General features: G+C 36.7%; 1 protein-coding gene across 1 annotated transcript in view; it reads left to right on the forward strand.

Annotated features, from left to right (window-relative positions):
• CABCOCO1 (ciliary associated calcium binding coiled-coil 1) overlaps positions 1-12,142 on the forward strand; it is a 128,019-nt gene extending 115,877 nt beyond the window's left edge. The window contains exons 5-7 of the mRNA XM_046026247.1: positions 5,041-5,163; positions 5,569-5,709; positions 11,052-12,142. Of these exons, the coding sequence (XP_045882203.1) occupies positions 5,041-5,163; positions 5,569-5,709; positions 11,052-11,126 (339 nt within the window). The 3' untranslated portion in view covers positions 11,127-12,142. The remainder of the gene's footprint in view (positions 1-5,040; positions 5,164-5,568; positions 5,710-11,051) is intronic.
• Positions 12,143-12,749: the final 607 nt, after the last annotated feature.

Below are 12,749 nucleotides of genomic sequence, written 5' to 3' on the forward strand. Positions count from 1 at the left end.
TTAGTTAGTATTGGGAAATGTTTGCAATAAAGTTTGCTTTTTGAAACTTTGACATTTTGTAGTAAGTTTTGATTTACATATGAAGTCATCATCTGACAATTTGAAACAAATGTCTTTTTACAGCATACCAGTTTTTTGTACGTATTTCTATCGCTCCAAAAAGGTTTAACAGATTTATCTTGCTTTCTGCTGTTCAAAACAGTGGAGAGTTGTCATTTCATTAGAATGGCATTTTTAATATCTTGAATGTTTTAATAATTGGATTTAATAATTTAGTAATTGCCACCTTGATAATAGATTTTATCAGTACAACCACTATCCACAAATCCACCCATACTTTTTTTCAAAGAAGAATAAAAAATAAATAACAATAAACAAAAACATTAAAAAAAAAACCCAGAATAATGAAAACAGTAAGCCAGACTTGGTACTATCAATAACACAAACACGTAAAATAGAAAAAGAAAGCATGAAGTAACACAATTTTCAGATACAATTTTTATACTTCTCAGACACGATAAAATCTGGAGCAGATTCTAATTCCTATAAGCATTCTTTAAACCTACACTGACCCTGTACTTAGTTCCAGGAGGACTCAAAATTCCTATCACTTATTCCCATGATAGATGTCCATTTCATATTGAATATGTAAAGTCTTAAAAGTATTCTAGTGATTTCATTTGGCTTGCAAAGTAAAGATCTTGGATTTTTTTAAACCTACATAATGTTTCAGTGATGAAATTTTGTACTTATGAGTATTAAATTATGCCAAAAAGCCATTTACTTTATATTCTTTAAATACCATAGCACAATTCAACTAAAGCTCAGATTGTAGACCATCTTAAATAACACTAATGCAGTGTGCACGTAATGAACAATATAGCTAACTTAAGTTAATTTTCATGTAACAGATAACATCTGGGGGAAATGTATATTGGTAAGTTATGCAAAACTAATTTTCTAGCGACCACATCTGTAGATGTTATTTATTGTATGTTCACTTAACAGTCCATTATTCTGTTTAGAAATCTATTCTCTTCTTTATTAGAACTTTTAATGTACTCACCTTGGTTCAAATGGTCTGCTCATTATCAGAAAAAATATAAATGGCATTCACATGGAACAACATGATTGTTTTTATTATATCCATTTGCGTGCAAGCATTCAAAAATGGCAAGAGAAACACATTTATTGCTTTACATTCAAAGTAATATTTAGGGGGTATTTGAAAGTCAAGCAAAACCAATCATTTGGCCAAATGGATGTATGTGTATAATCAGAAACTCCTGATTTTTAATCTCAGCATTAGGCCTCAGGCAAGTCACTTAAAGTCTTTTCCTTTGTTTCCTGCTCTGAAGATTATGGGTGCTATTCTCTTAGAGAAGAAGAAAGGGTGCTTGCTAAACCAGGGTACCAAATAGGAGCGTTTTTTTAATAAGCATACTTGATCCTTTTTCTGTTTTTATTTTCCTAGGTTTAAGAGGTAACATATTAGACTTTTGAGGGAAAAAAATGAGACAATTACAATGCTACAGGAATGTATAAAAATAGTTATAAAACTAGCTTTATTTAATTTGCCTCAACTATTCATAGACTTGAGGAAATTATAACGTTCTTTCAGAAAATCTAACTTAATAAAGCTGACCATGTCTTTCTGTTTTAAATAGATTTTATTACAGAACCAGTGATGTTGTAAAACATGAGGTTTTGTTAAAAAAAAATACAAAGGCCTAATTGTATTTTTTTAAGAAAGTATTGCATCAGACGGTTTTATTTAAACATATTTGCTAGCTCTGTGCTCTCACCACAATTATTGATTCTAATTTTCCTTAAACTTATTTTTTAAAAAGACTTCTTAATGGGGGGGAAATCACTATGATGCTTCTGGCACTAGGTTTATTTCAAACTATATATTTGACAGTATGTCTTCTTCTTAATGAGATGATTTTATATTTACCCCCATCTAAAACTGGGGCATTTCTTTCCTTTGTAGTATCTTAGTAACAAAGCCAAATGTAACTCTTTGTGAAAGAGAAAAATGTGGCTACGGTTTGTTTCACTGATAGTATGCAAAACACTCTGAAGAAATTCTCACCACAAGTTTTTGTGCAGGAATTAGATCAAATGAATACCTGTATGAGCTATGAGATATACTCATAAAAGTCAAGCAAAAGAGGTTCTTGAGATAAACAGGAGTTCCACTCCATCAAAAAAAATAAATAAAATAAAAATGTAGGGCTGGAAGTGGCCCAAGTTCCCAAGTATGTGCCTGATACACACACACACACACACACACACTGCCAAATACCAGGAAAACTGGGTAGTTGGCAAGTAGTTCAAATGAGCCTCGTAAAGAAATGCGGACCACAGAGGTGTGAGGGACGAACCTTGCCCATATATGTGTCTCTTGCACTTATGTGTACAATCCGATAGAAGAAAAGGCATGAGGGGGGAAGGGGGAATCTGTTACCACCAGGATGCAGAGGTGATCTGCTGAGAACTTCCACGAGAGGGTCAGAAAAAACTCGCAGGAAGTCCTAGCCTGTGTGTAGAAAAGCAGAGCTGCAAGACAGATTTGGCAAGAGCAGCAAAATAAAATTCTGCTTCAATAAAAGAAATATTTTACCTTGAAGATTTGCTCATGCTTTCTTTCTCTGGGCGTACAGTAAAAGCAGTAAACCCTATTGGGCTCCTTGCTCTCTGCTTTCCAATGGCTGACTCGCCACCACTTCCCCCAAATTCCCATTCCTCACCCTCTGTGAGAGTGTGCACCCCTCATTAAATGCTTCATCATCCACCCTTGTCTCTGGATTCCCATGTGCAGCTTATTTATTTTACTGATAATGTTGCAAAGAACACTAAATTATATTTAGCTGTTTCATTTTCCAAGCTTGGTAAAATAAAGAGCAATATAAGGTGTGGGAGGATGAAAAATAAGCATGATGAAAAAAAGGTACAAATAATTTTGTGGGAAGAAGAAAATGTTTGCTTGTCCCATTTAGGGGAAAAGATGACTTGTGAACATGATGAAAGAAAAGAATTGTTCTTCTATATTTTTTATATTTCTATTAATGTTGTCAATTTAAGAATAATAATCTGGAATGATGTCACCTAACAGAATAGAGATTAAGTGATTAATAATAATCAATAATTTCAAAGTACAACAACATGATGACATGGATACTGAAAACTGCACAGGCTGAGAAGTTGGCACAGCAGGGTTTAACTCCCAGCCTGGGCCCTAGGTGATGATTTGACCTTAAGTCAACCATTTAATCTCTTGGTTTCCAAATTGCCTTGACCATTAAGTTCTATCTAACACTTCAGTCTTTCTCTAGATTTACTAAACAGCAACTTCCTATAAAATCGAATCAAAGGTAATAATATGAATTTAATACAAAATACATTGGGATGACCAAGCAATAGCTTAAGTTTTCAGGACATTCCCAAACCTATCTAAATAAAAAATATTATCAATATTCAATTATTAATATTCATAATGTTTCGATCATTATGAAACATTACAAATTGTAAGTTATACATGATCACATGTTTAACATGCAAGTTAACTTGAAATATTGTGGAGAAGAGGTTGGGTTATGGACATTGGGGAAGGTATGTGATATGGTGAGTGCTGTGAAGTGTGTAAGCCTGACGATTCACAGACCTGTACCACTGGGGCAAATAATACATTACATGTTAATAAAAATAATTAATCAAAAATAATAATTAAAAAAGAGAAATATTGTAGAGAAGTTAGAAATGAATGGATGATGATTTCCAGTTTTTCCAACGCCTGGAGGATGGTAATTAGCTGGTGATTTTATGCGTTTCCCCACTCTTGTCTTTAAACATGTATGTTCATGGTTTGACCTTGTCAGCACATGGTGGGTAGCTTCACCTCTGGGCCTCAAAAGCAAGCTCACTGTATAAATGAGAACATCAACGTACTGATGTACAGCAAGGAATTTAATAGGGCATGAAGATCAAAGCACTGAGCTCGGCACTTCTTTATAGATCAGTGGAGATGGGAAGTCAAATTATGGTCAAAATTTGCTTGTTAGAATCAGAATTTTTAAAAAACTAGTTAAATGATTCAGATGTTTGCCATCATCAGTACCTTCCTCTCTTTCTCACCTCCAAGTCATGGTGGGATGGACACCCCGTAAGCTGAGTTTTTAGACTTCTATTTCTTCATTTCCAGTGTTGACCAACCATTGCCCTCCCTCAGTTTTGCACACTTGCTATGCAGTTCTGAAGTGCTCCTGGTGAGGTCTTGCCTTGCCTTCTGTGTTTTCGGTTGGTTTTGCAGATCTCCTCTCTGATTCATAGTGTGCTGACTTTATGCATTAACCTTCAGAGTCTTTATTGTCCTCATCACCAAGTTCTCGGTGGTCACTTGCCATTGCCCCCAAGAACGGCCACACTCTGCTGACTAACATGATCACCATTAGGCTGTTGGTAAATATTTCAAGCACCCAACCTCGGCCAGAACTGGAGAAGGTATACAAAGGATCTAAAGCATGGTCTCTAACTACAGAGAGCTTGTAGGAAACAGGAAGGGGACACTGATGCATAAAACAAGTAAAGATCAAAAAAAAAAAAAAACAATTAAAGATCAAGGCAGGATAAAATGAAGTCCTAAGCCACATAGTATAGAAAGAGAATAAGACAGTAGGAAGAATAAAATGCTAATTATCAGATAGAGAGATACAGAGAACAAAAAGCAACAGAGAAATAAGAGGGCAGTGGTGTCAAGAATTCAGAGGAGATAGCACTTAAAAGGTAATAGACTTGGAACTATGTATAAACATATGCATACTTATGTAAAAGTTTTATGTTACATTAATTATACATAATTATGTATTATATAATTTTAATTAATTTAATTGATAATAGGTATGTATGTTATATAATATGTGCTATGTATTATATACTATATATGCATTACAATATATAGAGAGAAATGAATGAATTGGCCGAAATTGTGGTTAGTCACCAAAGGCTTTTTCATAATACAGCTCTTTTCTTCCCCTCCAGCAAGTGTTAGAGGTTGTCAAGCCTTCAGGTGGTCTCTTCCCAGATCCTCTAGAAGAAGGAATCTCCTTTGATATTTATTCAACATTCATAGAGCCATCCCCAAAACTGGATACAGAAATGAAGGTAGGTTTCCTTCTGTCTCTTAATTCACCTTGTCTCAGCATTATATTCTCTATGGGCAGGAGGAAAAAAAAAACCAAATGCTCTTCCATTGTCTTTCCCTCTGATTTCTCCCAGCTCAATATAAACATTTCTTTTAGGGTTGACTAGCTGGTGGGCCAGCTGAGGATGGCTCAGCAATTTTAATCTCTCTACCTTCACTTTCCTCAAAGTAAGCACTGATGAGCAGCACCATGACTTATCTGTCCTGATGCTCATGAATAACAGAAATGCAGGATAACATCCAAAATCTTCTTCCAGATTGACATCGTTCCTTGTAGAAAAGCACCCAGGAGAAGTCTGAGGGCACATATAAATCACTGAATATTCCAGAAGTCACTTAAGTGTGCTTTCCTTTTAATGTTCCAGGGATTGGATCAAGAACAAGGCTCTGAGGAATCCCAATCAGAAGCCAACACTTCCACCATGGATCCTTTAGTGGGTTTCACCATCAAGGATATAAAAGCAGTGTTGGATCAAGTCACAGATGATATTGTAACTGGCATTCAGGTACTCACCCTTGATAGTGTGCTCACTTACTTTATTATTACTGGTTAATTAGCCAACCTGAGCTTTAATGTCTGTAAACACTACCCACACTCTGCCAGCAAGAGTGATACTTCCGATGGAGGATTTCAATTTCACATCTCCACGTAATTCACAGTTGAGTCATCGGAGACTCAATAAGATCACAAAACAGATTCACCAACAGCACCAGTGTGGGGTGTGTTGCCAGTTTCCAAAATCACCCATCATCAGAACCCAAAAAGTAACACAGTAAAGACTCCATGCCCGTCATACTGTAAACATGGCTCGTGAAAGAGTAAACGGAGTATGAACATGAATTTCAGCCACAATTCTTAGGTACGTCTTCTCACCAAATTTGTAAAGAGAGGCCTTAAAATCCTTGAACTCCCTGTCAGGTAGTTTGTTCATTTTTAAGTACCATTAGTAGCTAAGCCATGTACACCAAAGGCTGCATGGAAATGGGGATGGAACAGCTATCCCGGTAGCTCACGGATCAGTCGGTTTAATTTTATGTTTAATCTTTTTTTCTTGTCCAAAAAAACAAAAACCCATCTTTACCTGAATACAAAGACTTAACATCATTTCTCAGGCAAAATGGTTAAATAAGTGAATTGCATATTTTAAGAAGATTTATGATTTCTTGTAGAAATGACCATGAATCAATAGAACAACATACTACATGTTTAAAATATTAATGCATCTCAAGGAGAGATTTAATTGTTATCTGAACATGAGATGATATATGAAAAGCACATCATAGTAACAACTAATTTAGAGAGAGAAAAGATTGGCTTGGCATAAGCATACCTTGTTACTTGTCTAATCATCAAACGTTAATGCACTATTTACATGAACATTTAATGATTTGATACGAACAGAATCAGCCAAAGTCCTTGGCTTAATAAGGGGTGTTTAGTGTTTACCAGAAATAGTGGTAGAACACGTTTTACACAAAGCTTTATTGTTAACAATCCCATGAATGTAATAACTGGTTACTGTGTGGAGGGGCAGAGTGCAGTTGAATTAAACTGAGTTTAGAACATATCTCCTTTTTAGATTTGATAACATTTCATCTAAATATAGTTTATGTATAATCATGGCCCTGGGCTCCTTTGCCATCCTGCAGCTCTGAAATTATTGCTGAGGAACTACTAGACAGTAATAGAATTGTTTGCAGGCCCCCAAAATTGAAAACATCTTTACCAAGGCCATGTTCCACGTAGTGAGCAGTATATTTTTAACTGTTCATTGAATTTGTTTTTAACTGTTAGAGTTTGCAACACTTACACCACTACTCCATAACAGAAAGAATATGATTACTGTCTGTGTGTGTTACTGTCTCTTTGGCCTGAAGCCAACCTTGCTGGCCCTGAAAGTTCATTAGCTGGTTCATCTAAATGCAATTAGGCATAGAAAGGACTTAGACCAGAGGTGGTGGGAGCAGATCTTTTAGGTGCCACAATCCTTTCCAGTTTAAGTGGATTCATGGACATTAATCTGGGCCAAATCACTGCCGATTTTTCAATAAAATGGCTTGATGATGTGGATTTATACAATGTCTCAAGATATAGCAAACCCCTTTATGTCTTTTCTCTCAACAGTCCTGGTAAACTACATGAGAATGAGTCAGGCACTTTCCTGATAAGTAAATTGGAGAATGATAGACATGGAAAGACTAAATCATTTATCCAGCATTTCCAGGGTCAGAAACTGTTGAAAGGCCCCGAATGGGAGCTGTGACCTGTATTCTAGTTCTAATCTCAGTGTTATCCACAAAAACCACACAACTTCTAATATCACAACCAGACTACTTTGGACTTTAATACTCCGGTGGTGTGGCACAATTTCAGTCTTGGTCAAGTCCCAAGTTTAATTACTCTCTGCCTACCTAATATTTTTCCCTATTTTAGATAGGTAAGTTATTTTCCCCTTCTACCCTGACTTCCAATGTTGCTCGCTCTTAAAACTGCAGCATTCCTATTCAAAGGTAGCCACATGTCAGTGGTCAGGGTAGGAACATGCTGACTGGCTGTAGGAACATTTAATGAATTAATATTTGCAAGATGTTTTCAATTTTCCAATAGTTTTTTTCTCCTTTATTTAAGAGCCATGCTGTTATTATAATTTTTGGAGGAAAAAGCAGTAGAGAATTCATGTTTTGAATCCAGTTTTTTTAGAGCTCCTTCTCCAGTGTGGTTTCAGGCATTTTTCACTTTCTATAATTCAGAAATTTCAGAGAATGTAGTGTGAATCTTTAAATTTTTTATGTTAATCCACTTACTTTCCCATTGACGCACTTTATAGTTCTAGAGATTTATTAAGAATGAAGTTATCTTGGCCCTGAGATGTTAATTAAAATTATACTGAATAGAGCAAACATTTTAAGCTTATATAGTTTAGGTATTTTAATTTTAAAGATACATTCAAAATGAAATTATTTTGGCCCTGAGTTGTATAATAAAAATTATACCCAATGGAGCAAACTTTAATATATTTAAAGAATTACGTTTCAGAGAACTATGAATACTAACACTAAATTCTTACATTAAATGTTGGCTGTTGGCCCTGTCCAAGCAACAGGGCAAAATAATGTAAAAACCTTGAGGGAAGTTTGCCATCTTGGGACTTAAGGTATTTTTAGGTCAACTTGAGTTTCCAGGTTAAAAAGCTAAATAGGAGAACACCTCAAGGTAGTGGCCAGTGAGAGGATACTGAGCCCAGGTCATAGGTTTTCTCTTTTTTTTTTAATTAGGTCTTTTATTATTATTATTATTTTAAGATTTTATTTATTTATTTGACAGACAGAGATCACAACTAGGCAGAGAGGCAGGCAGGGAGAGAGGAGGAAGCAGGTCCACCTATGAGCAGAGAGACCGATGTGGGGCTTGATACCAGGACCCTGGGATCATGACCCGAGCTGAAGGCAGAGGCTTTAACCCACTGAGCCACCCAGGCACCCCAGTCATAGGTTTTCCATTCTTACCTTAAAGGCAATAGAAACTTTCCCTATGCTAGTGGTCGTGGGATAGCTAATCATCTGCTCAGCAGCATTTGAAGAATAACATGGAGATGTGGTAGACTAATGACAACCTCGTTCTTGACCAGAGCAGGAGGCTTTTCATCCAGGCTCTGCTGGTTGTACCTGAACCGAAGTACTGAACACCATGGTTTACAGATCTGAGATGTGTCTCCCCTTGTCAGCACACAGTGCTCTTCGGCACAGACCTTATCCTCACAAATCTTCTCCCCCAAGCCCATACCTGTGTCAATGATTTTGGTTTCAGTGAAATACCAGAGAGGTCTCCGGCTTAATGTGCAAACACTGGTGACACAGTAAAACAGAAGCTGGTGTAGTTGAAAGAAATGAAAGTATAAGGGGATATAGAACGCATTAATTCCAAGTGGGAAGAGTTAATTAACTGCTAAGTTAGAGTAGCGTTTCTCAATCCTTTGGAATTGTGACAAGATTATTTCTTCAAACCATTTCAATTCCTATATCGTCTATTAGGTTGCACACCAGAAAGAAGCAGGAGTGACATATTTTAAAAATATTTCACAAAGCCATACTACTGAAATATAACATTGTTGAATATATCAGAAAATTAAGAGTTGGAATTACAAATTTAAAAGTTAGCATGTAATGTTAACATACTTAATTTTTAACTACTTAATTTTTCAGGTAAGAACTAATACCCAAGGTGGCTAAGTGACTTATCCAAGGCTACATAACTAAATTAATCCATCTCCTAGACCAGGGCTCTTTCCACCTCTACTAAAACCATGACCAAGGGGATGAGTGATTTCTGAGAAATGACAGAGTTCCTTTGTAATCTGGAGGCCCGTGTTCATTCTTCCTTGCCTCCTCACCCAACCACCAAGAAAGGAAGAAAGAAAAAAATAAGAAACCAGAGGCCAGAGCCTTAGGTAGGGCTTGATAAAACTTGAATCGGGGGACCTTGGTGACTCAGTCGGTTAAGTGTCTGACTCTTGATTTCAGGTCAGGTCATGATCTCAGGGTGCTGAGATGGAGCCCCACATCAGGACTGCGCTCAGCAGGGAGTCTGCTTGAGAGTCTCTCCCTCTCCCTCTGCCCCCACCTCACGCATGCTCTCTCTCTCTCTTTCAAAAGTAAATAAACCTTTTTTAAAAATAACAACAATGAAAAAAAAAAAAACTTGAATCAAAAAGACAGATACTCACATAAGGATCCAGAATTGTTAACATCAATGATCTTTTCAAAAATATTGATTCTTACCATGAAAGTGAAACAAAATCTTATCCAGTAAGATAACCAGGGTGTACTATCTATTACAGTTACACTCATAAATAAAGAAGAATGAAAATTTATATGCAGCCCAAAACAGTATTTGATTTTTTAAATGTATTCTGTATAAATTGAAATAACAGAAGTTTCTCAAAATGCAGTAACCCCGAAGACATCAAATTATGTTATAGATGTTAACATTCTAAACTTCAAATTGCTTATTAATAGTTATGTGTATGAACTACTCCTCGTACGGCCGTAAACGTTTCTTAAATCACCTAAACAAAACACCAGTTTTGCCACATCGCTCACCACTGGCTTCTCGATACATAATTTTATTATCTGTCATGAAAAAGGGAAGACATTTCCGGGACTACTAATGTTCAGACAATGTGGAAGGATTTCTGGAATTGTGCAGGTAGTAATGTCAGCCCACAGAATATCACTGCCAGAGGCTAAATGCTATCACAGCTGCAGCAAACACTCAAACCTGTCAGCAATCACGTACTTTTTTCTACCCAAACTGTACCACAAAGTGGCATAATTCCAAGAGTTATAATGTATGATGAATATTCTTAATTATGAGAACTGTTCTAATTGTGAGATTATTTGTGTTGTGATTTCACAACAGAAGCTTTCTGAGATCTCATTTAGAAGGTATTACACAGGAGACAAAAACATCATGGCACAGGGGTGGGGGCACCCACGACGCTGCACTCGCTGAGCCCAGAGCAGTTATTCTGATTCGGTGCTTATTGGTAAAGTCTGTCTGAAAATACAGATAAATTATCCTATCTCCCAACACAAGGCTATGTGAAAAATGGCTGTCCAAATACCACTTCCTGTTCACAGGAGCCATGCTATACGTCGGGAATGTGCACAGAAATATGATAAAGTTTATCACATCACTACAGGCTGAAACACGGCTCTGTCTGCAAAACAGGAAGGTGTGTGAGGGATAATGTCTGTCTTTAGGCACTATAGTATGTCAAAACCACAAAGACAATGTGCAGCAAAAGATAGCTCCATCATAACCACTTTTTTATGATTGTCTTCACAGACCGAGATAAACGAAAAGCTGCAAATACAGGAAGAGGCCTTTAATGCACGAATAGAAAAATTGAAAAAGGCCTGAGGACCCAGTACAAGGAGAGCGATGCTAAACTTCACGGAAACAAACACAAGCAGCCGAAATAATAGACCTTCCTGAGCAGCCGAACTCCTTCATTTTGTTGCGAGAGGAAAACCAAGACCCACATTTTATTATCCAAAGTAATTAGAAAACTATTGGCCCCCATTTTGCTATCTCCTATCCCATAACAGCCTCCAAATTTATGGCACTAAGGGTAATAAGGACATTTTGTATACAAGAGTTTGGAGAATTATATATAAAAATACAATTACTTTTACGATACTCCTTTGACATTTTGACTAATAAATGCTATTCATCTTCAGGGAGAATGAAGCCAACTTTTTTAAATAAGGAAAAATAATAATTTTATCCATATTGACCCAGTGAGCTGCCGCATTCCTGGAACTCTGTGAACGGATACGACACTGCCAAGGATAAAACATGCTAAACAATAGTAATTAAAATGCATATACTGTGGGTTTTTTTCTCCCCCTTAAATCACTGGGTTTTCTTATTTAAACGTTTCAGTGTGAAGCCAATTTTCTGAAATTATATAATGCAGTTTGAAGCACTTTAATTTATTCTGTACTGTATTTGTTATTTCTAATCTTGTTACTCTCCCAGGAGAATACATGACCTATATAAAAAGAAGCAATGTATAAATGGTTATTAAAGACCAACCTATATATAGATTGTAAAAATCTTAAATACAAATCAAACTCACAGAGCTCTTAAAATTAACTATTATATTGCAGTAGAATGATTGAAAACATCTCAAGCCCTTAAATATGCTTAGTAAAATATGATTTTAGAAGAAAAATATCCATTTGCAAATTGATTGTTTCAGGTTGGATAAATTAAAATAAGAGCTAGCTAGATCCTTTCCAAATTTCTTAGACTTCAGAGTATCTGAGAATGGAGAGCATTACCAGGAAGGTGAGAGTTCCTTCAAGAACTTTCCAGTTTAGGAACGCCTGGGTAGCTCAATCAGTTCAGCGTCTGCCTTTGACTCAGGTCATGATCTCATGGGTCCTGAGATGGAGTCTCACATCAGGCTCCCCGTTTAGTTGCTTCTCCCTCATCTTCTGCCTGCTGCTCCCCTTGCTCTCTCTGTCAAATAAATAAAATCTTCTTTAAGAAATAAATTTTGAGGGGCGCCTGCGTGGCTCAGTGGGTTAAAGCCTCTGCCTTCGGCTCAGGTCATGATCCCAAGGTCCTGGGATCAAGCCCCACATCCGGCTCTCTGCTCCGCAGGGAGCCTGCTTCCTCCTCTCTCTCTGCCTGCCTCTCTGCGTAGTTGTGATTTCTCTCTGTCAAATAAATAAAATTTAAAAATAAATAAATAAATAAATAAATTTTGAGTTGATAAAGGAATATACACACTTAGTTAAAGACAATGACAACAAAGTGTAGACAATGAAAAATACATTTCACCCAAGCTGGGTACCCCCATTTCTCTCCCTATGAGGCAAACGTGACTTCTAGTAAATTCTTTTTTTTAAGATTTTAAAAATCTTTTTAATAATGCTGAGTTTGATCCCAGGACCCTGGGATCATGACCTGAGCCAAAGGCAGCCATTCAACTGACTGAGCCACCCAGGTGCCCCCCCCCCGTAAATTCTTGAG

Source organism: Meles meles, chromosome 13 (assembly GCF_922984935.1).
Source record: "Meles meles chromosome 13, mMelMel3.1 paternal haplotype, whole genome shotgun sequence".
Lineage (NCBI taxonomy): Eukaryota > Metazoa > Chordata > Mammalia > Carnivora > Mustelidae > Meles > Meles meles.